The sequence below is a fragment of the Sinohyriopsis cumingii genome, chromosome 16 (genome assembly GCF_028554795.1).
Source record: "Sinohyriopsis cumingii isolate HCF-2022 chromosome 16, ASM2855479v2, whole genome shotgun sequence".
NCBI lineage: Eukaryota > Metazoa > Mollusca > Bivalvia > Unionida > Unionidae > Sinohyriopsis > Sinohyriopsis cumingii.
Window position 1 is genome coordinate 56,158,463 of NC_142976.1, and position 24,911 is coordinate 56,183,373.

The 24,911-nt window shown below is 37.1% G+C and overlaps 1 protein-coding gene across 1 annotated transcript in view; it reads left to right on the forward strand.

The window, feature by feature from the left end:
• The window catches only part of LOC149780461 (band 7 protein AAEL010189-like), a 41,904-nt gene extending 20,262 nt beyond the window's left edge, over window positions 1-21,642 (forward strand). Inside the window, exons 2-9 of the mRNA XM_089937405.1 lie at window positions 10,845-10,872; window positions 12,133-12,245; window positions 12,621-12,693; window positions 15,091-15,173; window positions 15,533-15,736; window positions 16,332-16,387; window positions 17,699-17,777; window positions 18,809-21,642. Coding sequence (XP_089793531.1) covers window positions 10,851-10,872; window positions 12,133-12,245; window positions 12,621-12,693; window positions 15,091-15,173; window positions 15,533-15,736; window positions 16,332-16,387; window positions 17,699-17,777; window positions 18,809-19,000 — 822 coding nt within the window. The 5' untranslated portion in view covers window positions 10,845-10,850 and the 3' untranslated portion in view covers window positions 19,001-21,642. The remainder of the gene's footprint in view (window positions 1-10,844; window positions 10,873-12,132; window positions 12,246-12,620; window positions 12,694-15,090; window positions 15,174-15,532; window positions 15,737-16,331; window positions 16,388-17,698; window positions 17,778-18,808) is intronic.
• The last annotated feature ends 3,269 nt before the right edge of the window (window positions 21,643-24,911 follow it).

Here is a 24,911-nt window from a genome sequence, read left to right on the forward strand (position 1 = left end):
AGAATCGACCGCTGACAACCCCATGAAAGGACGAAAACTAGCTTTAGTGCCTTACAAACGATGGATGGAATGCCATCGGTGGCAAGAACAACGCACCCCGCATTTACCTCCCAATCCCAATTTGAGCGAGATGTCCCAGTTACAACACGAATTGCAGTCCTTGATGGATCGCCAAGATTTGTCCGAAACAGAAAAATCGCAAAAGTACGGTCAACTCTTGCAACGATTGCAACTCTTTCACCAGAAAGCTTTAGACGAAACAGCTCTACCCACTCTGAAAGATTTTAAGACCTTGATGAAAAGTCCAGCACCATCACCAGTACCAGTACCAGTACCACCAGTACCAGTGACCAAGAAAGAAAAAGGAAAAGAAGGAGAAGAAGAAGGGTTTCAAACTCCACCAGAAAAAGTACGCAAGTTAACAACACCACCTACCTCCAGAATTGGATGGATTAAAAAGATGATGGCCACCCCTTCTTCATCACAAGAGAAAAAGAAAGTGAAGACAGAAGTGAAGACAGAAGTGAAACAAGAACCGATATCCCCCGCTCAGACATCCTCCTCCTCTTCAACACCTATTGCCGGTCGCACACGCAAAGCCTTGCAATCCAAGAAAATACCCCAAGAGAAAAAGAGTAGCCTCTTCCAAGAGTGGGTGCCTTATTAACACACAAACACACAAAAAAATGGAAAAAGTCTTAGCCAGCATTTACTACGATCCCTCGCATCCTGCAGGTTACGCAGGAGTTCAAAAATTGTATCGTGCTGCCAAAACTCGACTGAAAAGTCTCCGTTTACCTCAAGTGCAACGATGGTTACAAGAACAAGCTACCTACACTTTACACAAACCCATTCGACGCAAGTTTGCCAGAAGTCGCACCCGAGTGGAAGGCATCGATCATCAATGGCAAGCCGATTTAGCCGATGTCTCTCATTTGGCCAGCTACAATCGTGGCTACAAATATTTGTTTTGTGTCATCGACGTCTTTTCCAAATTTGCCTGGGTCGTGCCCTTGACTTCCAAATCGAGCAGCGAGTTAGTGCGAGCCCTGCAACGGGTGTTGAAACAAAGCGGTCGTCACCCTCTTCGATGGCAAACGGACAAAGGCACCGAATTTCTGAACCAAGCTTTCCAAAAAGAATTAAAGAAACGTGACATTCATTTTTTTACCACCGAGAATCCCGAAACCAAAGCCAGCATCGTGGAACGTTTTCAACGCACTTTGAAAGAACGCATGTGGAAATATTTTACGCATCACCACACTCTGAAGTACATCGACATCTTACCGCACCTGGTGCAAGCGTACAACCAATCTTACCATCGAAGCATCGGACGTGCCCCGCAAGACGTGACTCCCGACAACGAAGTGCTGGTGTTTGAGCGTCTGTTCGGTACGTCCCCGACGAGGGCTGTCCCCAAGAAAAGTGGAGAGTTGGCCGTAGGAGATTGGGTGCGCATTGGCAAAACCAAACGCACTTTTGACAAAGGTTACTTACCTAACTGGACGACCGAATTGTTTCGCGTCACTGGACGAGTGCATGGCCGTCATCCTGCCGTCTATAAATTGGAAGACATGAACGGAGAAGTGCTCAAAGGAACGTTTTATTTGCCCGAGTTACAACGTGTCACCAAAAAAGAAGACGACGTGTACGACATCGAAAGCATTCTCGAACGCAGAACCCGTAAAGTGGGCAAACGACGTGTCAAAGAAGTCAAAGTACGTTGGAAAGGATATCCGCCCAGTTTTGATTCTTGGATCGACGCTTCGCAAGGTATCGACTATGAAAAGAAGTGACCATCATGCCCTTTCACACATCAGACGCAGCTACGTCGACCACTCCTCCTTCACCTAGTTCTTCTGTGCAAGATTTACAAAAACAACCCTTGTGGGTGTGGTGTGGAGAACGTGTGCCTAAAACGCTAATCGTCTTTTTCTGCCAAATCTTCGTGGTGTATTGTGTCATCGGGGCAGCCATCGCCAATTTGAGTTTGCAACAAGGAGACAAACAATTGTGGACCATTTTATTGAGCAGTTGCATCGGTTACCTGCTTCCCAATCCCTCCCTGAAATTCTCCTCGAACGGGAACCTTGTGTCCAGTGCCAGTGTCAGTCACCACTCCAACCACAATCAGAACCCCATTTTGGGCGGAAACACGCCTCTGACGTCCAGTAATATCCCCTCAGACAGCCACAGAACTCTGGAATTATGAGTCACGAAAACCAATTTTACTTAACCTTACCCAGTGACAGTTCCATGGAGGTGTTTCCCAACAACACGTTGTGCTGTTACACGGCCAAATTACCTCAGGCCATCCACTTAGATCACGAAGCCCATTGGGAAGTGGCTTTAGTAGAAATGATTCACCCGACCCAAGTTCTCAATGTCCTTCCCAATCAAAATTTGTTTACGGTGGAAGTTCATGACCCACCATTGCAACAGGAATTGAATAAGAGAACCATACCTGACAAGAAAACCTATAATGAAAGCACTAAAACGTGGACCTACCACTTGTTCATTCCCGCAGGCTATTATTTTAGTGGTCATCATTTGGTCAGCGCCATAGCCTCCAGGTTTAATGGCGTGTTTGGGAAAGCTTTTGAGCAGGTCAAGAACAAAAGTGTCACCATGGAGTACCACAAAGTAGCTCGTCGCTTCTTGATGAAATTTGAGCAGAGTAAAATCGTGACCATTTTATTTTGTCCTGAATTGTTTGACATGTTGGGCGGTGACATGGAGCTGAGGAAGAAAGTAGAACAAAAACCCGATTCATCAGGCATTTTCGACAACGAGACTTTTGCCAAGTATTTTCGTACCCCGGTAGAACTGAACCAAGGACTGAATTTGATCTTTGTGTACTCCGATGTGGTGGAGTACAACGTGGTGGGACACACCTCCGTGCCGTTACTGCGTGTCATTCCTTTCAAAGTGGATTCTGCCGCAAACGCTGACGAGGAAGGTGGAAACAATTATCACGTCCACCGCGAATTTGTCAATCCTCACTATCTGCCGGTCAGCAAGTCGTATTTGGACACGGTCAACATTACTATAAAAGGAGATTTGGGACAAAATATTCCATTCAACAAAGGAAAAGTCACGGTGAAACTCCATTTTCGAAAACGGTTCTCTCACGATTCGTGAGTAAGTAAGTCATGTATCCAGTGCACGACAGCGAGGACACGGTTTAGGAGACATGTTAAAATCGGCCTTTCGTTCGGTGGCCCCGGTGTTGAAACCGATGGTGACACGCGGATTGCACGCCTTGAAAGATGCGGCACTGACGCAAGGCAAAGAATTTCTCCAAAATGTCATCATCGACAAACAGAACCCTAAAGAAGCCTTCATGAGGGCTGGCAAAAATGTCTTGCTGCAAACGGGCAAAGACATTTTAGGCCGACGAGACACACCTATAAATGCCCTGCACGCTACCGAGTCAGGCATTCAGCAAGGACAAGGCAGAAAGAGACGACGACGAAGAAAACACCCTTTCACCAGACTTCAAGCGAGAAAGGCCAAGAAAAGAAGAACGTTCGAGACTTAGACGTTTTCGATTATTGAAACACAGAAAAAAATGATGCACCGAGAGTCTTGCGCTTGTTCCAAGACGGAACTGGATCTGTTTGCCATGCCCCCCACCATGATGACCATGCAAGAATCCCAGTGGGTGGAATTTCATCCCGTCTCCTCATTGACCGATTCCGCTCCCATCGAGTTTGAAATCAAAGGACAACCCGAAGATTACATCGATCTGAATAGCAGTTACTTGTGCTTGAAAGTTCAAGTTCTAGAAAAAGATGATAGTGGAGTAGAGGACACTGAGAATATAGCTCCCGTCAACAATTTCATGCATTCCTTGTTCAGCTCAGTGGATTTGTACTTGAATAACAACCTAGTCAGCAGCAGCATGGATACTTACCCTTACCGTGCCTACCTGGAAAATCTCTTGACGTACGAAATAGATGCCAAGGATACTCATCTCAATGCCTGTGTGCTGTGGGAACCTGACGAAGCGGGCAAGTTCGACCTTATAGATGGAAGCAATTCCGGCTTTGAGCAAAGAGAAATCAAAATCTTAAAGAAGAAGAGTTTAGAACTGATGGATCGTTTGCATTTGGACATGTGGTTGCAAGAGAAATATTTGCTGAACGGGGTGAATGTTCGCTTGAGACTGAATCGCAGCAGTACCGCTTTCCATTTGCAGGCTGATCCTGCTAAGGCTCCTAAAAGCAAAATCGAAGAGGCCAAACTCTACGTACGACGCGTGGAAGTGTTACCCAAAGTGGGTAACGACATCAGTCAAACGTTGAGCAGAACGACCGCCAAGTATCCCATACGACGTGTGGAAGTGAAAACGTTCACCATTCCCGCTCAACATCATTCCATGATTGAAGATCATCTGTTTCAAGGACAGCTACCCAAACGTTTAATCCTTGGTATGGTCTCGAATTCAGCCTTCAACGGAGCCTTCGCTGAAAATCCTTTCAACTTTCAACACTTCAACGTAAAGAAAATCGAAGTCAGTCGCGATGGCAAGACCTTGTGTACCCGACCTTTCGAACCTGACTTTACTGACGAGAAGATGAATTACTTGAGATCGTACTTGTCCCTGTACGAAGCCACGGGCCAGTTAGGAACCAACACCAGTCACGGCATTACGTACGAAGATTACGCAGGAGGCTATGCTTTGTGGGCTTTCGATTTCACTCCAGACCAAGGCAGCGACGAGGGACATTTCCACCCTATAAAATCCGGCCAGATTCGTGTGGAACTTCAGTTTGCAAATAAACTGGACAAGACAGTGAACGTCATCCTGTATGCCGAATTCGATAATACCATAGAAATCAACAGTTTGAGAGAAGTCATTCTAGATTATTAGAAGCCATGGAAGACTGTTATCCCTCTTTACCTAGTGGAGAAACTTTGGACATGAAATGTGAGGAGACCGTGGAAGGAGAAGAATCTCAAGACAAAGACGAGGAAGTTGTCATGATGAAGTCGAGATGGCCAGAACAAGAAGCCCATTTAGTCTCCTGTTTTGCCAAACACTTGGTCGAAAAAATGACGGAATTGATCAAGAAAAATTGTTATGGGTGTCAAAACGATCATCCCAGTCAAATTCAACACGATAAATGCCTAATGTTAAGTCAAGAAGAAAAATTGGACGAGTATCTGGACGAAGCTTGGAGTCTCATCTCGAACAAAGACGTGTTGCACCAGTGGTATAAAGACTTGCGTGAACATTCTTGTCCACCATTAACCACTCAAGAGATCCATCGTATCGAAGCTCTCCTGAATCAGAGTGAGGAAACAGAACGAATAACCGTTTATTCGTCAGACATTTGCAAGCAAAAATTCAGGATCAAATTGACGACTTATTATTACCTGTGAAGAAGAAGAAAAAAAGCACACACAAAACAATGGATACCTGGGAACTTTATTACCTTTTGAACCACAGTTCGTATACGGCTTCTTGGAATCCTGTCGTCTGTGCTACGGACGACAATCATCTCCCAGGAACCCACTGGGTAGCTGTCTACTTTCCTCAAGAAGGATGTGTGGAATATTTCGATTCGTACGGATTGCCCCCTTTGGAAGACGATATCATCGACTTTATGAGAAGAAATGCTCAAACCACCCGATTCAATAATGTGAAATTACAAGGCACAGATTCCTTGGTGTGTGGACAGTACTGTGTGTATTTTCTGCATCATCGCAGCCTGGGCTATTCCTTAGAACATTTAGTGACTCATTTTGATCCTCGTTCTTCTTCTAGAAACGATGTGAAAGTAGATCGATGGTTTTGTGACCATTATGCTTATCTTTTGTCTCAAGCTAGGAAACGTAGTGTCCATCAATGGCCTAATGATTTCCAACAGTGGAAATACAATTTCATTCACAACGTTGTCAGCCCTGTTTAAAGTAGATTGTCAATTGAGAAAAAATGTTTGTGATTAGAAAAAAATTGTTTGATGTTATTATGTTGGATTATTGTTAAAAATGTTAGAGTTGTTGTTTAGTGTTAAGTGATTTTTGAATAAAAAATGTTGTGTTTTGAAAAAAAAATGCCATTGTCTTTTGTTTAGCTATAAGAATGTTGGATTCATGCTCTTTCATTTCTTACTATCCCTCTCATGGCACTCACTAAACGTTGCGACTCGAAAACCGTGTGGGGGATGTTTTCCTTCACGTCCGCGCTTTGACTTTAAGAACCCGGGTTGTTTCAAGTCTAACCATCCATTGTCGACTCATCCTCCTACGAAGATGTGCTCCAAACTAGCTAAGCTTAACGAAGCCTACGTGAATTTGCATAGGGTCAGACACAGTCTGATACCGAAGCCAGAAGAAATAGAGAATGTGAGAATGTTAAAAATCACGGAAGACCTGATAGAAGAGCTCTTCAGAGAAGAAATGAACGGGGAAAAAGAAGAATGGACAGAGAAGTACCGACTTCAAAGACAGCAGCAACAGCAGCAACAGCAGCAACAACAACAGCAGCAGCAGCAGCAGCAACCTGAAGCTGACAGAGGCTTTGTCGATTGTCGTATCGACACCAAAGAGTTCTTCTTCTCTTTCCGAAGAAGCAGACCTATCGCCAGAAAGTCTATCCTCAGAGGACACCGCATTCTTAGAAACTAAAAAAGATTGCCATAGCAAACAAAAAAGAAAAAAAAACAGCCCTTTTCAGGGCTACCCAATACTCTAGAAAAGAAATAACCATCACTTTACCAATGTGTGTAGGTAGAGTAGTGTGAAAATAAACACTAACTCTTTTTTAAAAAAATGTGAGGGTATGTGTTTGTGTGTTTGTAAGTGCTCACGTACGTTGGTATGGATAGTACATTAAAATGATGTTTGTTTTTTTGGCTGTCAGAGGTGTAGATTTGGGGGTTAGATTGGATTGCTTTGCGTATGTAAATAGTCTATTGAAGTGATTTATAAAAAAATTTAAAATAGTGATGGGTAGCATAAAAAAGTGAGTGAGTGTTTCCTTTAGGTCCTCGCGTTGTTGTTTTTGGTTATGATCTAGGTAAGATCAATTTTATGTTTTTAGGGGGATGTTTTCCATCACGTCCGCGCTTTCAGTATAAATTGAAACTCGCTCGGCAGTCTAGCTACCCTTGTTGATTGATCAACACCAGAAGAATGAACACCAGAATAGTGAAACTGTTAGAGCTCCAGATGCACCTGGAATATGCCAGGCGCATACTAAATGAACTGGCCGCGGAGGCCATTGTCGAAGAAGCAAGAATGAAAGAGGAGGAGGAGGAAAGAAGAAGAAAAGAAGAGAAGGAGAGAAGAGACAAAGAAGAGGAGGAGGAAAAGGAGAGAAGAAGAAATTTCAGAATCCCAGAAACCGAAAATTGGGATTCTGAAGCCACATATCCTGCCTCTGCACTCCCAAGAAGAAAGGTGAAAGAAGACTGGGGAAGAAGATGCGTGTGTGGCGCCAGGCCAGGAAGGTGCAACCATTAGATAGGTGCATCTGGAGTTCAAAAAAAAAACCAACAGCCCTTTTCAGGGCTACCCAATACTCTAGAAAAGAAATAACGATTAATTAGCCAATGTGTGTAGGTAGAATAGTGTGAATATCAACAATAACTCTTTTTTTATTGTGAGAGGGTATGTGTTTGTGTGTTTGTGTTTGTAACCGTTCACGTAAGTTTGTGTGAATAGTAGATTATGGGTTTCTTAGCGTATGTGGAGAGTATAGTTATGGTTTTATTATATGAAATGAGAAAAGTAGGGGGATGTTTTCCTTCACGTCCGCGCGTTGTTCGGTCATGATTTAGGTAAGATCAATTTTATGTTTTTAGGGGATGTTTTCCTTCACGTACGCGCTTTCACTATAAGAACCCACAGTATTCGTCGTTCAAACCATTCTACAAAGAAGATGGCTTCTAACCAAATGGACAAAATGCAAACATTGCAAGACGTTCTAGACAATTTAGGAATGATGGATCAGATGTTAATAAGACTCGTTGAAGACCATTATTCCTATAGTCCCCATCGTGTAAAGATGGAAATTAATAACTTAAGAAAGGTAAAGGACAAGATAAGTGGTGTCATGAAAGAGATAAAAGAGGAGAAGGAGGATGAAGAGGAAAGAATAAGAATACGCAAATGGAACGAAAAAATTGAAAAAGAAGAAGAAAATGAGAAGAGGAAGAAAGAAGAAGAGGAAGAGAAGAAGAAAGAAGAGCAGGAGAAAAAAAAGAAAGAAAAGAAGAGAAAGAGTGTAGGAGATAAAATAAGAACTTGGTGGAGAAAAAGAAGAAATTAGAAGCAGAAGAAGAAAACCCAAAAGCCCTTTTCAGGGCCAGCCATATTTCTCGAAAAGAGATAGCCTTTCAATTGCCTACCCCTTTTTTTCTTTAAAAATTTAAAAAAAAAAAATCCCATGTTAATTTCCGTTGTCGCTAAACAGTCCCACGATTTTTCTCCATGTTAATTTCCGTTGTCGCTCAACAGTCCCACAAATTTTCTCCATGTTAATTTCCCTTGTTGCCAGATTGTCCCACGATTTTTCTCCATGTTAATTTTCCATTGTCGCCAGATTGTCCCAGGGGGGTCTGTAATGCTAATTCCCATTGTCGCTAGGGTATCCCCTTTCACTACTTTTATATCTCGAATTTAAAGACTTCAAACGAGGCTCATATACATAATGGATGGAGAGACTGCTTTAGAAATTATAATGAATAGTTATATACGTAATACGTTATAACATTAGCAAAACCATCTTCAAATATACACCAAATAACCAGAGACTAACCGGGCTTACAAATATACGTGAAGTAAAACACGGAAATTAGCTCAGCCCTACCCTTTTCAATATCTTTGTAAATAACCTGACATTCCAATATTCGTGTAAACAAGATAGGCTTAGCAATGAAGCAGTATCACATTTGTTTTGTGCAAACGACTATTTACAGATATCAGAAACTGCTTCGGCAGTCTCGTGAACAACATTTTTAAATGAAGCAAGCGAAGTTTGTAAAGAATGGCACCTAACTGCTAACACTGATAAATGAAATATGTTTTTGAAAAACATATGTGATCATCCAGCTAATAATTTGCTTGGTGAAAATATGAAATCTTTTTAAGGTGCTCATCCAAGCCCAAATATATTCAAAAAACTTTATTCATTTTTGCATATACTTCGAAAAGTTCATTTTCATAAAGTTTTGTGCGTTTTTCATTTTAAAGTTTTAGAATATATTTGTTTAGCTGGCGCCATACGGTCACGATTTTGTTGATGTGCCTAAAAACGCTTCATACATACATACATAAATACATCATGTACATACATACATACATACATACGCACGCATGAACGCACGCACGCACACACACACATACATACATACATACATACATACATACATACATCATGTACATCATGTACATACATACATGCATGCATGCACGCACACACACACGCACGCGCGCGCGCGCACGCACACACACACACATACACGTAAGAGTTTAACGTTGTTTTTTCTGAGTTCATCGTGGTATAAACTGTCAGTTGCCGACTCACACAGCTTACATAACGCCCGAAAACTGTCAGTTGCCGACTCACACAGCAAATAACGCCCGAAGGGCGTTATGTAAGCTGTGTGAGTCGGCAACTGACAGTTTATACCACGATGAACTCAGAGAAAACAACGTTAAACTCTTATAATTGAAATTTTAATTATTTGTTATGTTATTTTGTATGCATCATTAAAAAACAGAAATCTTATATGAGCGTAGTAATACATGTCTGTGGTTTTTCTGTTACGTAGCTATTTATAGCACTTGGGATGTCCAGCTTGATCGCAAAAAGGTCATCATAATACCAGTCCTTCAACCAATGGAAGCCAAAAATTTTCAATTACTTTTTGTTTGTTTGTTAGAATGTTGTTTTTCTTTAATGCTTACTTCATGTCTGCCTTAACTGGCGTTGTTTATCTTTTGCTGTACATGTGACTCTATTTATAGATGTGGAAAAGTAGTTCTCCTTACAGTTCATACAGAAATGAACGCAATTCGTTTTGATCACGTGGTAACATTCTGACCAATGGAAATGTTACTTTCCTGTACCAGCTACTGGCATTGCAATTATACATATATACATACATACATACATACATACATACATACATACATACATTGATACTGATTTTAGAAGTACCCTGGTTTATCATTGTCATCGATTTCTCATATAAAATGTAATCACTGACCTTGTTATTGTTAACTGAAAAGCATGTCTCATTAGTACATAATGTGCATTAAATATTAATGAAGTAGGGATCCAGTTAGCAGAACGATCAATACCAAATCTTCAATCAGTATTAATGGAGTAAGTATCCAGCTACCAGAACGGTCAATACCAAATCTTCAATCAGTATTAATGGAGTAGGGGCCCAGCTACCAATACCGTCAGTACCAAATATGCAATCAGTATTAATGGAGTAGGGTCCCAGCTACCAATACCGTCAGTACCAAATATGCAATCAGTATTAATGGAGTAGGGGCCCAGTTACCAATACCGTCAATACCAATGCGTTTATTCCGTTAGCAATAGCCTTTTTATATAAATTCGTCAATTTGTTTTATGGTAGCTCGACCAATTAGAAATTATGATTATTGGTTATACCTAGCGCTAGGGTAAGGATGGTGTTTCCGCCCTTTTCCTTTGCATCATCAAATTATACTTTCATGTATTAAAACACTAATCATTGATTATAATTGTCGCAAATATTATTACATGAATGTTTATAACAAATCGTATATCTTATGTTACGATCGCAAAATTCATCGCAACAAGTCTTTTCTTCATGTATTTTCTTCATATATTTCAGCTGAAGATGAGTAGCACCAATAACAAGGGTAAGTATATATTGTTTATCCATTGTCATTCTAGTGGGATGAGGAGAAAACTATTTTTATCTTTGGTTCAGTTCTTCTTTTAGATATGCAAAGAACATTGCTTGTTTCTATTGATTATTATGAATAATATAATGAAAACGTAAAGAATGAAGACCAAAATTTGACTTTCGTGATTATATTACATAAATGATCTTAAGAAAAACGAAGTTCGTTGAAATTGTTTCTGGTCTCATATTTCCGATATTTTAATGAAAAGTAACTCTGTTTAAACCAAGGTGAAATATCAACCGAAATCCCCCCCCCCAAAAAAAAAAATAAATCAGATGAACTTTGTATTTCATCCTGAGGGCTTTCGGTCAAGAAAGGTCTTGTTACTAACTGGTTTGACTGACGTAAACATTTTGACTATTATGCTTAATTTATGTTTTAAATTAGAGCAATCCGTGAGATTAAATAAATCCAAAACAACGCTAAACTTTTACGAATAATGCCATCTCACCTCTGTCTGCATGGGTTCGAGTCTCGGGTTAGGCCAATGTAAGTACGTGATAAAGATTGCCAATAACTTCTCGTGGGTCGGTGGTTCCTCCCGGGGTTTTTCCCGGGTTTTTCCTCCACCATTGATGGTGGCCGCAAGTATAGCCTATCTTGTGCTGAAAAGTGGCGTTAAACCCTACAACAACAACAACAACCTTCAATATGGCGCCATAGCCATGTCGAAAATCTTATCACTGCTTCTCTTGCAATAAATGGTGGCACTGACATGGATGGGTATTGCAATGAATGGTTGCACTGACACGGAGGCACTGACATGGTATTTCATCAAAACACTTTATGCAATATTTAATTGCTTCCAATGAGTCAGGTCCGGACGGGGCGCTCGCCAGAGGCTTTGCATAAAGTTGCGTTACATTGAAAAAGTTGAGAAGCTGAGCTGATGATACGGGGTCAAAGGTTGTACTAGAGGTCAAAGGTTGTACTAGATTTCAAGAATGATGACACAAACAAGTATGAATGTTTTTTGAATATTTAACCCAGTGCTTTGATATCTTTGAAGAATACAGTGAATGTAGTTAAAGGTTTTTACCAACATCAAATATGGTTTCAAAATGCAACAGTCAGAAGAAAAAAAGAAGAAAAAAAAAAGAATTTGACCTTGCATTCTTGGGACTCTTTTCAGTTCGTAGAATGTCAGTCCTTTCAGAAGACTCTTGCTTATGATATCATACTAGCCAATGATTTTTGTTTTATTGCCATTAGAGAGCGAGATTCAACCCGATGGGGACATCGGCTGTTGCGGTTGCATTCTTTTAGGGATATCAGTTTTGATGCTGATAATCTGCTTCCCATTCTCTCTCATCTGTGCTATCAAGGTAATTTAATTTGTAAACTAATAATAATAATAATAATAATAATAATAATAAAAATCATCATAATTAATGATTATGTGAATGATGACTGGAGTCCTTATGACAATTATGCATGTACATTTAGTAATGATGATGATTAGGCCGACGACAAAAACAATGATGACAGCAACGATAATGCTTGTAATAATTGTAATAATGATGAAATGCACGAGGAAGTGAATAAAATAAAAAGGTACATGCTTGTGTGATGCACTGAACAATGTATTTAGTATTACATTGAAATACATTTATCAGACAAACACACAATAGAAAAGAAAAAACAAATTCTAGGGAATTTTTACATTTATATTTCAACGAGGTATATTTTACAATGTACAGATAGTACAAGAGTATGAGAGAGCGGTCATTTTCCGATTGGGTCGGGTCAAGCAAGGAGGCGCTGTCGGACCAGGTACATATTCAATATTTTGTCTTTGTCTGTACTTACCTCATCCTGTCTGTCTTTCATGTATTATTTATAACATAAATGCATTTTATGCACACATGGATGTATAAACGTTTATAGTAATTGTAGGTTACTGCATTTGCATAGGAAAATATGAACGACTTTTTCTGGAGCTATACTGCACGACGGTATGAGTACAATACTGATTACAAACAAAACCAGTTCATATTTTCATATGCAAATGTAGTAACCATTTTTTATGTACTCATTTTGCTTTTCTACCTAAGGCTGAATAGACTAAAGAACACTACAAGAAACAACGTAATTGAAACCCTGTTACATTTCAGAGTAATTACACCAAGGCAGTTCAACAAATAAACAGTAACCGTACATAGCACCACCGAGCGACCTCTGAATTTGGTAATATATCGCGTACTCAGTCATTGGTTTAAAAAAGAAATCTCATTTTGGTCTACTTAAAATCGAAATTTAGAGTCATAATGTGAATGACTGCGCCTTGGCATTTTGTTTTAGTTTGTCTCGAATCGAAGGATTTCGTTTTTCTATTGATTCAACTAAAATACTGCTTTTCTTTTTGTGATGGACTGGAATTAACATCCAGGTCAATTCCTTGGGATGGAGGGACTGGTCTTGATGCATGTTGCACACGTGTTTCGCTTATGTTATTAATCGTTTCGAAACATAATGTGGACAGTGATATGAACTTGTTAGGGAATATCAAATTCATTTCAGATTGAAGTGCAGTAAATTCATATTTTGAATGTAATTTCTGTTGGAAATGTTGACTAAATTTCACTACATTTTCGCGATGTGAATGAAGTTTTGAAACCCATGTATTTCTGATAGAAGTCATAACCAACAAAGTGAATTTTAAGGTAATTCAAGATGGGTATATATATATATATATATATATATATATATATATATATATATATATATATATATATATATATATATACATGTATGTATGTATGTACTACCATTGTTATTACAAGCCAAGGATGCTATTTTTGTATGCCCTATCACTTCCTTACTCTTTGCTGGAGGGACCCCATCTACATGACCAAGACTTGTGCTATAAATCCAAACATCTTCTCAGAAACATTGGAAAAATTGCACATTAGATGGGATGTAAGAGCCCATTTTCGTCAGCTGCAAATAAGGCTTCTTCGTCATCGAATCTTATTATCTCGTCTTCTTCAGTTACATTTTATTCCAATGTAAACTGACTTGCAAATGGAACATCTCTGAGAGAGTCAGTAAAGCCCTTGGCCTTAATATGTCTTCTATGCTAATTTTATTTGACTAAACGTCAGGATCAAACCTACTTGCGAATCTTTATGAACATTTCTCCAAAATAAATGTTTAAATGACCGGAATTATAATTTCATTAATAATAATAATAATAATAATAATAATAATGAGGACTTTGTATAGCGCCTAATCTTTAGAAGCTCTAAGCGCTTTACAACATTAGACAACACCTATAAGATAAAAAACATATAATGATATGATTGCAAAAACAAACACCATGAAATTAGAAAATGATTAAAAAAAACATGCTGAGAATATTTAAGGTAGGAAACATTATTAGGTCTTTAAGTTTGTTCTTGCAGTCGAAATAAGTGAGTTTTGACAGCCCTCTTGAATGTGATCACTGTGTCTTTGTGTCTAAGTTCAGTGGGCAATTCATTCCACGTTGCTGGGTTCTGGTATACAAAAGAACGCTGTCTATATGACTTTGTTTTCATAGTGGGAATAATGAGTATACGATTGTCAGAAGAGGAGCATAAGTATATTGCTGGTGTGTACACATGGGTGAGGTCTGATAGGTATGTTGGACAATCGCATTCTCAAGTTTGTTGTCATAAAGCTATCTCTGGACATTGCGGATATTGCGCTTAGTCGCTTGCGTGGTTGAAAGTTTCATTTCTGACTCAGTTAACTCACCCACATAATCAACTTTAGCATCTATAATATAAAATGGCTTAAATTATGCTATGTTCATCGCCAGTCGAATCTAATAAATCAAAGGCTCAGGCGTCTGCTATATTAGCATGCATTGTTTCTTTACAAAAATGTAGTTCCGAACACACGCTACTATTTTTTAGATACACGTGTAGTGCAATATGAAGCAATGCATTATGGAGAAATACTGCACGATTCAGAATATATAAAGTTAATGGAGAACAAAATATAATTTTGAATGTGTGGGTGTTGGATGAATGGAGAGATACACGGTTAAACGCATACTAGATTGATGACTGCAAGTACAGTTAATATATGTGTGCATCCCCCCATCGACACCCCTCTCTCTCTCTCTCTCTCGTTTTAGTCTTCATTCGTTACGTGTTCATTTCATTATATGGTATAACATTCCAGGTATCTTCTTCCTGCTTCCGTGTGTTGACACCTTCAAAAGTGTGGATCTGAGAACTTTTTCCTATGATATCCCGCCTCAGGAGGTATATCATTTTTAAAACGAACTGCACGAGATATATTAAAATACAACGGAACAACATTTAATGTTGTCACCGTAAAATTACAAGATAATTTTAATCAGATAATGTAAATTATTTAGATTTTTTTCCTTAAATTGCTATTTAGTATTTGTGTTTTCAATGATATGTACATGTTTTACTGTCCTTTATATACCAACTGTAAAAAGTATTAAAATTTTTTTATTAATTTTTTAAATTATATTGATTATTAAGATCATGTTGAAGACAAAAGAGACGAAGCGAGAACGATGGTGATGATTAAAGAAGAGTCATATAAAATTACATGAAGTTCACTTATCCGAAATCTACAAATTAATTCACAGATCTTGACTAAAGATTCAGTGACGGTAGCCGTGGACGCCGTTTTTTACGCCCGTATCTTTGACCCCACCATGTCCGTCATCAAGGTGTCTGATGCTCAGTCTTCGACAAAACTTCTGGCAGCTACGACACTGCGAAACATACTGGGAACCAAAGCTCTTACTGAGGTGTTGAGTGATAGAGAGCACATTAGCAACACTATGGAGGTACGTTGCAGGTGCTCGCTAAATATTTTACATATCATTAAGTTTTCTTTTCGTATTCAATACTTTTATGAATGTAACCATCTCTCGCTGTATTTAAACTATCATCTGAGGTATAACTTTTTAAATGGTCCATTTTATTTTCTTCTCAGTGTTCATTCATACATTTATTATTGTCACACACACACACACACACACACACACACATATACATATATATATATATATATATATATATATATATATATATATATATATATATATATATATATATATATATATATATATAGATAGATAGATAGATAGATAGATAGATAGATAATTGCTTGGGTTACTTAATTTTTCTTGACTCTTGACATCTTCAATTGAATTCCTTTGTCGGCTTTTATATTATTTAAATTTAACTCTTGTGAGATAAAAAAATAAACATTTTTTTTTCCATTTTGTTAATTTGGTCTGAGGGTATTCGCTCATCTTCAAAAGAATACAATACAGTTATAAGTGAGATACTATTCCTTAGTGACAAAATTTGCCGTAAAAGAGAATTTGTACGTATATAACTTTAATAACCCTTACATTGTGTTCAATTTTTTTGCAGGAGACGCTTGATGCTGCGACTCATCCATGGGGCGTCAAGGTAGAGAGAGTCGAAATGTAAGAATGTTTTTTCAATGTTGTATGTTGGCCGTTGTTTTTCTTTCTGTAATTTCCTTATTAGAGTACCCTTATTAGAGTATCCTTATTACAGTATCTTTATTACAGAATATCCTCCATTTTATGATATCCTCAAGTTTCGCCAATTGCATAAATAAATCTTCATAATCTAAAATGAAAATTTTAATATATACACTTACATTATTGTATATATAGAGAAAGAGATCTTATACGTGATTATGCATGATCTCTGAGCCTTCCTGTTTCAGTGTTGGATGAGAGAAGCATCCGCAATGAGATGTAACGGCTACATAATAAGCAATAATACCGACTGAATCCAGCATTCACTCATTGTACATTTTGTCGTATTTTCCTCGTACAACTAGCAGATTCTTTGCACATGTGTGCAGTTGTTTTTTTAATGCGCTTATTTAGTTTGGAGTGGTGGCCACGATTCGTCTGCATTGTCTAGATAAAATTATCAGTTTAATTTGAAATAAAGTAACATACACTTCCTTAAGCAAAATGAGAAATTCTTCACTGATGTATCTTTTACTTGTCATATAAACGGAGAGAAATTATCAACACAGATGATTACAGAATCGTAAATATTTCATGGAGGTAACTTAAGATAGTCTCTTTTCGCCAAATTCCGTGAATTACACTACAGGTGTGTAGTCTCGCCATAGTTGCAATGTATGAAAGTTTGATGGTTACGATGTTGTGGCTGATTCGTTAAGGTACTGTCTGCTTAGATTCCTTTTAACTTAAAATTTCAGGTTTTATGCATTGTTCCAAGGCACGGGTGAAATATGCTAGGCTCTATTATCACCTCTGACTGCTTGCGATACGATTTCCTCGTTTCACGTGAATATTTATATACCTATTTGACAAATAACTGCGAGCGCGATAAAAATGTGCTTATACTATTGACCGTACAAGGCATTTCATGCTGTCTCAATGAGTCGTACACAGTTTCCTTTTCAAAGTCATTCATTCATCGATTGGTAAGAGAGCACCTTCATTCTGTATGAGATTATTAGATTATGTTGCTGTTGTTGTATGTTTGACGCATATTCATAAAAAACGAGGAAATCTTGTCACACACAGCCATTGGTTAAAGAGGAACGTAAGGTATTGCCGCCTGTGGCTTTAGCCTTTTTACTACATTTTTATCAGGTGAAAATTTGATTTTACTTCTTTCCACTGAGCATCCGCATTCATCAATTTGAAAAAAGTTAAATTGCCTTCAGTGAACATCCAGCATTACACTTGTTAAAATGTACATTCTTGTTGTACTGTGAATTTCAGCAAGGACGTCCGTCTCCCAGTTCAAATGCAGAGAGCCATGGCAGCCGAGGCAGAGTCTGCACGTGAAGCTCGCGCTAAGGTAAATTGATAAATACACAGGAACACGTATACCTTTTTATATTTTATCATGATAATAAAAAATATGAGCAAATGGTTAAATTGGTATAATTTACACAGATGCAAAGTTTATTCAAATTAGGAACGGACTGCCACTGACAAACTGGCATTATATATATGTGGATATTGCGTTTTTAATATTAGAACAAAAACAGATAGTTTTCCGACCAGCAGACTGTAACTGTCCATAAATAGATCATTCATCATTATTGCTGGCACAGTCAACTCAATAACCGAATAATGTATCGATATATTTGCTATAATCGAATATCGATATAACATTAGGTAATCGTTGTTTATGGAAGATACGTTTCTGCCATTACATTCGCTCTGTATTTTATGCCACAGTTTGCACAAAGTATGGCATGTATGGTCTAAGTAGTACATAACATTAGAATTGTAAAAAAAAAAAAATTCTAGCGTACATAATACGATCTTGAGATTCAGTAAACAATTTGGATAATTTTAAGAAAATGAGTGGAACACTAGATTATATGAAAATTATCGGTTTATTTCTACCATACAGCAGCCATTTTTGCGCCTTTGCGTCATAGTCATTCGTACTATATGACAATACAAGATGTGAATTGAATTTTTTTTTTTAAAATTTCCGGAAAAGATATTGTTGTGAACAAATGATGTCAAGCATACGTGGAAATCAAGTAAACTGACAGTGTGGTTCAATGCAGATGTGAGTTTCGAATTTGCGATCACACAACTCAATTTTCATTCACTCCCTCTGATTACTTTAAAGGTGATCGATGATCTATACCTCCTGTTCAGTGTCCCGTTAGCCAGGAGTTTTACTAATTAGAGTCGTTAGCTAAATCTTAATATATCTGTATTGGATGATAATAAATATCACCTTCCAATCCAAAATTTGTCGCCCTACTGTCAGATCTTTTATTTTTATTTTTCAAAAGATGCTAGTATGAACTGGAACAACAGGCATTTTCAGTAATATATAGTGATTATGATACATACACATTGTAGGTGATTGCAGCTGAGGGAGAGATGAAAGCGTCACGCGCTTTAAAGGAAGCTGCCGATATCATATCAGAGTCGCCCTCTGCGCTTCAACTCCGATACCTTCAGACGCTTAACACAATCGCCGCGGAGAAAAATTCTACTATCATCTTCCCGGTTCCGGTAGACATCATCACTGCTTTTGCCAAGAAAAAATAAAGACCATATGCGTTTGAAAAGACGTGTTTCCTACCTATTGATCACAGCGGTCTTTGTTTTTCATCTTTTAATGATTCTCAATTACCTTGAGCTGAGTGGTTGGGATTCTTTTGACGTTGCTCAGCAGAATACTTTTCTGTTGAAAGAAAATAATGAATAGGAATATTACTCTCTCCATGGTGTCTTAGGCCATGCTGCATCGCATGCAAAATGCAGAGTGTGACCATATATTTTATACTTAGCATAAACAGTGTTACTAGTATTGTCTCTTATTGGTCACCATATCCTATTTTATAAAAATTACAGCATGTTCTTGGACACAGCCCGTGTCGTTTACAGCCATGAAATTATTTTTGGAAAACATATAAACACGTTTTTTTCTGCCATTCTATGTTTGTGTCTGTGAAAATAGTAAACTGGAATGTATTCTGAAGACAAAGAAGATAATTAGATAATCAAAATTTCTCGAGTAGAAACTATTAAATAATTTTTTTTTTTTTTATTTGGTACTGGTAGGACTATCTCTGTTTTCAGAGACTTCTGAATGTTTTATCATTTGTTATTTTACGTTCATAGTATTGTAATATGACCTTGAGAACTGTATCAATACTGCATGACACGGAAGACCATAACATATGCAGATTTAGTATTAAAACATTTCGTAAGTTGCCTAAAAATGTAGTTCTCTGTGTCCATCTGCTTCAGTTTTCCAGAAAAACGTTGCTATCGTAACGGTAGGAACATTAATATTATAGTAAGCTAAGCAGCCAGTTATAGACGAAGGTATCATTCGAAATTATGTGCAAAATATATTTGCTATGCATATAAACTTCTGTATAAGTTTTAAGAAAATGACCATGTGCTTCTAACAGCGATGATATTTTGATATGAAGAACTTTTGTTTTAGCTGATAAATTCCTGCAGCTCCATTTGGTTATGTTACTTTAAAGAAACACAGTATAACGCATCGTCTTTTTCACGTATATCACACAGTCATCTATTTCAATGGTTGGGTAGGTTTTAGCAAACAGAGATATCGAGAGTAAATTGTCTAGTGTGGAGATGTATCCCTTTCTTTACAATCGATAAATTTAATAATCACATACATTATATTTAAGCAACAAAATGTATACTTAATAACTGATGTATTTTCTTAATTAAAAAAAAACTAACTAAAGAGTATGAAAAACTGTCCTTACACAAGGGTGGATACTGCTCAACGTTGCTGAACCATAGTATTTGCATGAAAAAATGAACTCTAGTTTCAACTAATGTTATATTGTATAAACGATCTTTATTTAGATAAACTCTTAAAGCTGATTCATTTGAATCTCTCACACATTAAAATGATAATAAACATCCAAAGTTATAGCATTTTTTTTAACCAAATGAAAACATATATATGTATCTTTACAGAAAAAAATAATGGGACCATGGGTGGATGTTGTTCTTACTAGTCGTATTAGCTGATAAAGACTGTCAAAAGAAAGTCGCAACATCATCAAATGTTTGCGTCTCATCTTTTGTTTTTAAAAAATTACTTTATTTTATTGTTATCTTTTAAAGTGATTGACTCCCGATTGGACATAAGGGCCTTTTGAGAATAGGTTAACAGATATTCCATTTCCTTGGTATAAAGGGGCAATTTTATGGATTTGGATTTCTGGTGGGTGGAGGATAGTGTATGATATTTTTCTATAGTGAAGAAAAAGAAGGGTACATTTTGTGTGGGCATAGCTTAAGGTTGGTTATGCATCTGTGTTGATGGCGAATGATCCTCTGTGTAAGTGTGTTGTGGGAGGGGTCGAGTAATTTGAAATTACATACTCTGTCCCTTGTTGATACTCACTGCTCACTTTGTTAATACTCACTGCTCCCTAATCATACCTGAATATTTATAAGCAGCATTTTTATAATCAGGTATCTCGCTTATTCGTACACAGATGTATATGCTATTTAGTCCATGGAAGGAAAGGAATTAAGCTGGAAGAAGCAACAAAAATCCAAGTCCCGCAATATTATACACTTATCAATAAAGAACAATTCTTGATAGGAATATTGTCACAAACCATCAATAGCAATACATGAGAGTATAGGCTACATTACTTATTGTATAGTCCTATTAGCTTTCACATGCTGTAGATTTGTACTGTATGATGTTCCTTTGTATTATATGCTGTATATGTTTTATTGCGTGATGTGCATTTCGTATTATATCAAGTGCAGGTGTATTGATGCCAAGGTAGAAAGCAGTAATAAACGGTGGTTTCAATTTGTTTAGGTACCAATTTTCATTCACTTCGTAGTAGCTCTGAACCAGAAATCTAAAGACTTGACAAAACATAAGCTACATGAAATGAAGAAAGCCGCCGCAGCCCCGTCAATGGTCTTACCGATACATTCCTAGCGATTAACAATGCTCATCTTTTTGATAATTCAGCTTCACTACTGTAATAGAATATTACTTTTCAGATATGTTTTTATTTGTTATTTTAAACCATTCTGAACACAACAAAATTATTCATAAAGCTGTGTACACGTATGTTTACAGTTGTTTTATCATACAGTACATTAGAAACGAAAACGAGACCAGTGTTAAAATATTAGTATTACGGAAAATGAATAAAAGAATAATTAAGTTATATATGCATTAAGACTTATTTACATAAGTCCTTCATTCAAATAAAACTGTTGTAGAAAATACTTGTATAAGAATATTGCACATATTTATTGCATACAATTCTTCGTGCTTATATATTTAACCTAACTTGTGGCCCATCTAAGGTCAGTGCGACATAATTTCATGCTCAATTGACTATGCAAGTTTAGCTTTATATTGACACAGTGGAGCATTTAAGACACAGCATTTTGTGGATTCGTTGTTCATTCTAGCATCTTAGTTTTGATCCATATTCGCCCAGATAAACTTGAAATAATTTTAGAGACCTTGTGCAATTATTCATAGACGCCCTTATACAGGGGCAAGGAGGATGAGGGCACTTGCCCCCCCCCCCCCCCCGGATATTACCTTTCAACATGTTGTGGCCTACATCCGTAAAACGTTATAGCTGACCACTATATTCCACTTTCCCCGGAATTTGTTTTTATCTTGGCGTCCATTTTGTTGGAACTGAAAATGGCTAAGATTTCTTCTGATTATTCTACTTGAAGTTGTACTGCAATCTTATACATGGAATCAGATCACATTTAATTTTACTCAATATTCTCTACATTTGTTTATCAGTACTGAACTTTCCATTGTGTCCAAATGATAATAAATCATATCTTATTCTAAAGTACCTCCCACAATCTACTGAAGTTAAAGATCTTTTCATAGGCTATCCGGCATTGTTTTTTGAGAGGCTGTGCTACGAACAAAGCACCGTATATTGGGTCACATATTTCCTTAATGGATCATCATCAATGCTTTATTACTGACTGTGTACTGTCGCCTAAATACACAGAGACAGCCACACCATAATTCTAATTCTAAAGAATAAACAATTACCTTTAACTCAACACCGATATTGTCCAAATCTAGCTCTTGTATCACCAATTAATAGCGAGTGGAAACATGATCTAATATAGACTGAGAATACATTCGTGGGTACCCAATTAATTATTGTTATCTGATTACTGTCGGGCCTAAACATTTATGGCAAATTTTTATTTAAAATTTTATAATCGAATACAACACCTACGTCATCTCTATAATCGTTTAGAATTTCACAGCAAACAATGCGCGTGACAGCTGTCAGAATTCGTGTAGTGCTGTGGTTCCACAAGATTTTGCATAAGTGCTCTTGAGAAACCTTCACTAAATTGCTACATCTTCCTTAGTCATGGGGATTTTTTATTGCAGTAAAATGTTAATTGTCACACAAGATGATGTCTGTCTGAAAATATATTTGACATATCAAAACATTGATAAACTAAATTTAAAGGAAATTCAACTAAACATTTAAATTTTGAAAATTAAATTTTAATGAAAAATTAAAGTTTCGTACGAGTTATAAAATTCAAACTGACACGTTTTCGACGGCAAAATTGATTAATGAATGATATGTAGCACAGTGGTAGTGTGGGTCTGTCTGGAAGTTAGCATGCGTACCCGTGTTAAGTATGGGAAATGAAAACCTAGCGAAAATAAATGCAATTTGAAATTGAGAAAATAAATAGGGAACATGAATATAACACAAACTCTCAAGAAATTAAATCTTAAAATTAGATACAACTTAAGTAAATGTTGGGTGTCCTATCTACTGACATATACCTATTATGATTGACTTTTGCAAAGCCTGAATATGTCAGACAAAATTATATTGTAATAGATCAGGGGTGGGCAAACGACGGTCCGCGGGCCGGGGGTTGTCATGCGGCCAGTTAAGAGTTTTCATGCGGCCTAGGAACAAGTCATCATTTGCACTGACACTGTTTATGTTACTCTGTTTATCAAATAAATGTGCTTCTTTTGAAGTTTAAGTTTGCTTTCAAATATTAATAGCATATTAGCAACTGAAAATTAATTAGATGTTATTTAGAAAAACCTTTTGTTTTTGCCATTTCAAATATTAATTATTTTACTTAATAAACTATGCGGCCCGCGACGAGGTGTAAATTTGTGTATGCGGCTCTTGCACTGGAATGTTTGCCCACGTATGGCATAGACGAAAACAATATGAAAACACGTTTCATTGGTCAGGACAAGATACACGATTACCAGCGAAAGTAGATGTTTTAATTTTTTTTTTAAATGTTACTAAGATGCTTCGAGGATATTGATAGAAGAAAAAAAGAGAAAGAGCTCAATCACCCAACAGGGCCAATTCCATCAATGAAAAGCTTTGAGACAATACTGTATAATTTGTTGTTATTATCGATTTTGTGCATGGCAAGCACCAGGTCTTGTAACGTTATCAACTTGAACGTAGTCTAGTGCCACACTTACTATACATGACTGAAATCCGATGTAGCATCTCATATCACATGATTAGATGTAATCATCTCTTGGCAACTTGTTTTATACTTTGCATTCTCTTTTGTCCCTAAAATATTATTTTGTACTATCATATATTGTTTGTCGGTCTTTCGAATACCGCTGGTTCCTAAATTAATATTAATGGTGGGGTTACATTCATGTTTAATAGGTTCTATATATTTTTAAAACTTATTATTTTCTCCAGAATATGTTACAGATTTTGACAAACGTGTCACTTCGTAACAGAAAAACTTCCTTAGGGAATAAAAATATCCTTAGGGAATAAAAACATCCTTAGGAATAAAAACATCCTTAGGGAATAAAAGCATCCTTAATGAATAAAAGCATCCTTATGATTAAAAACATCCTTAGGGAATAAAAACATCCTTAGGGAATAAAAAATCCTTGGGAAGAAAAAAACATCCTTAGGGAAGAAAAACATCCTTAGGGAATAAAAACGTCCTTAGGGAATAAAAACATCCTTAGGAAAAAAAAACATCCTTAGGGAATAAAAACATCCTTAGGAATAAAAACATCCTTAGGAAAAAAAGCATCCTTAGGAATAAAAACATCCTTAGGAATAAAAACATCCTTAGGGAATAAAAAACATCCTTAGGAAAAAAGACATCCTTAGGAATAAAAACATCCTTAGGGAATAAAACATCCTTAGGAATAAAAACATCCTTAGGGAATAAAAGCATCCTTAGGAATAAAAACATCCTTAAGGAATACAAACATCCCTAGGGAATATAAACATCATCAGGGAATAAAAACATCCCTGAATCTGTTATGTCTAATTTAGATGTGTTTTCACTGTTGTTGTTCTTGTTGTTTTTTTTTTTGTTTTTGTTTTTTTTTTCTTTTTTTTTTTTTTTTAAACTAGCTACATTGTTTTTGCATTACTACATTAACCGTTAGCTACAAACATACACT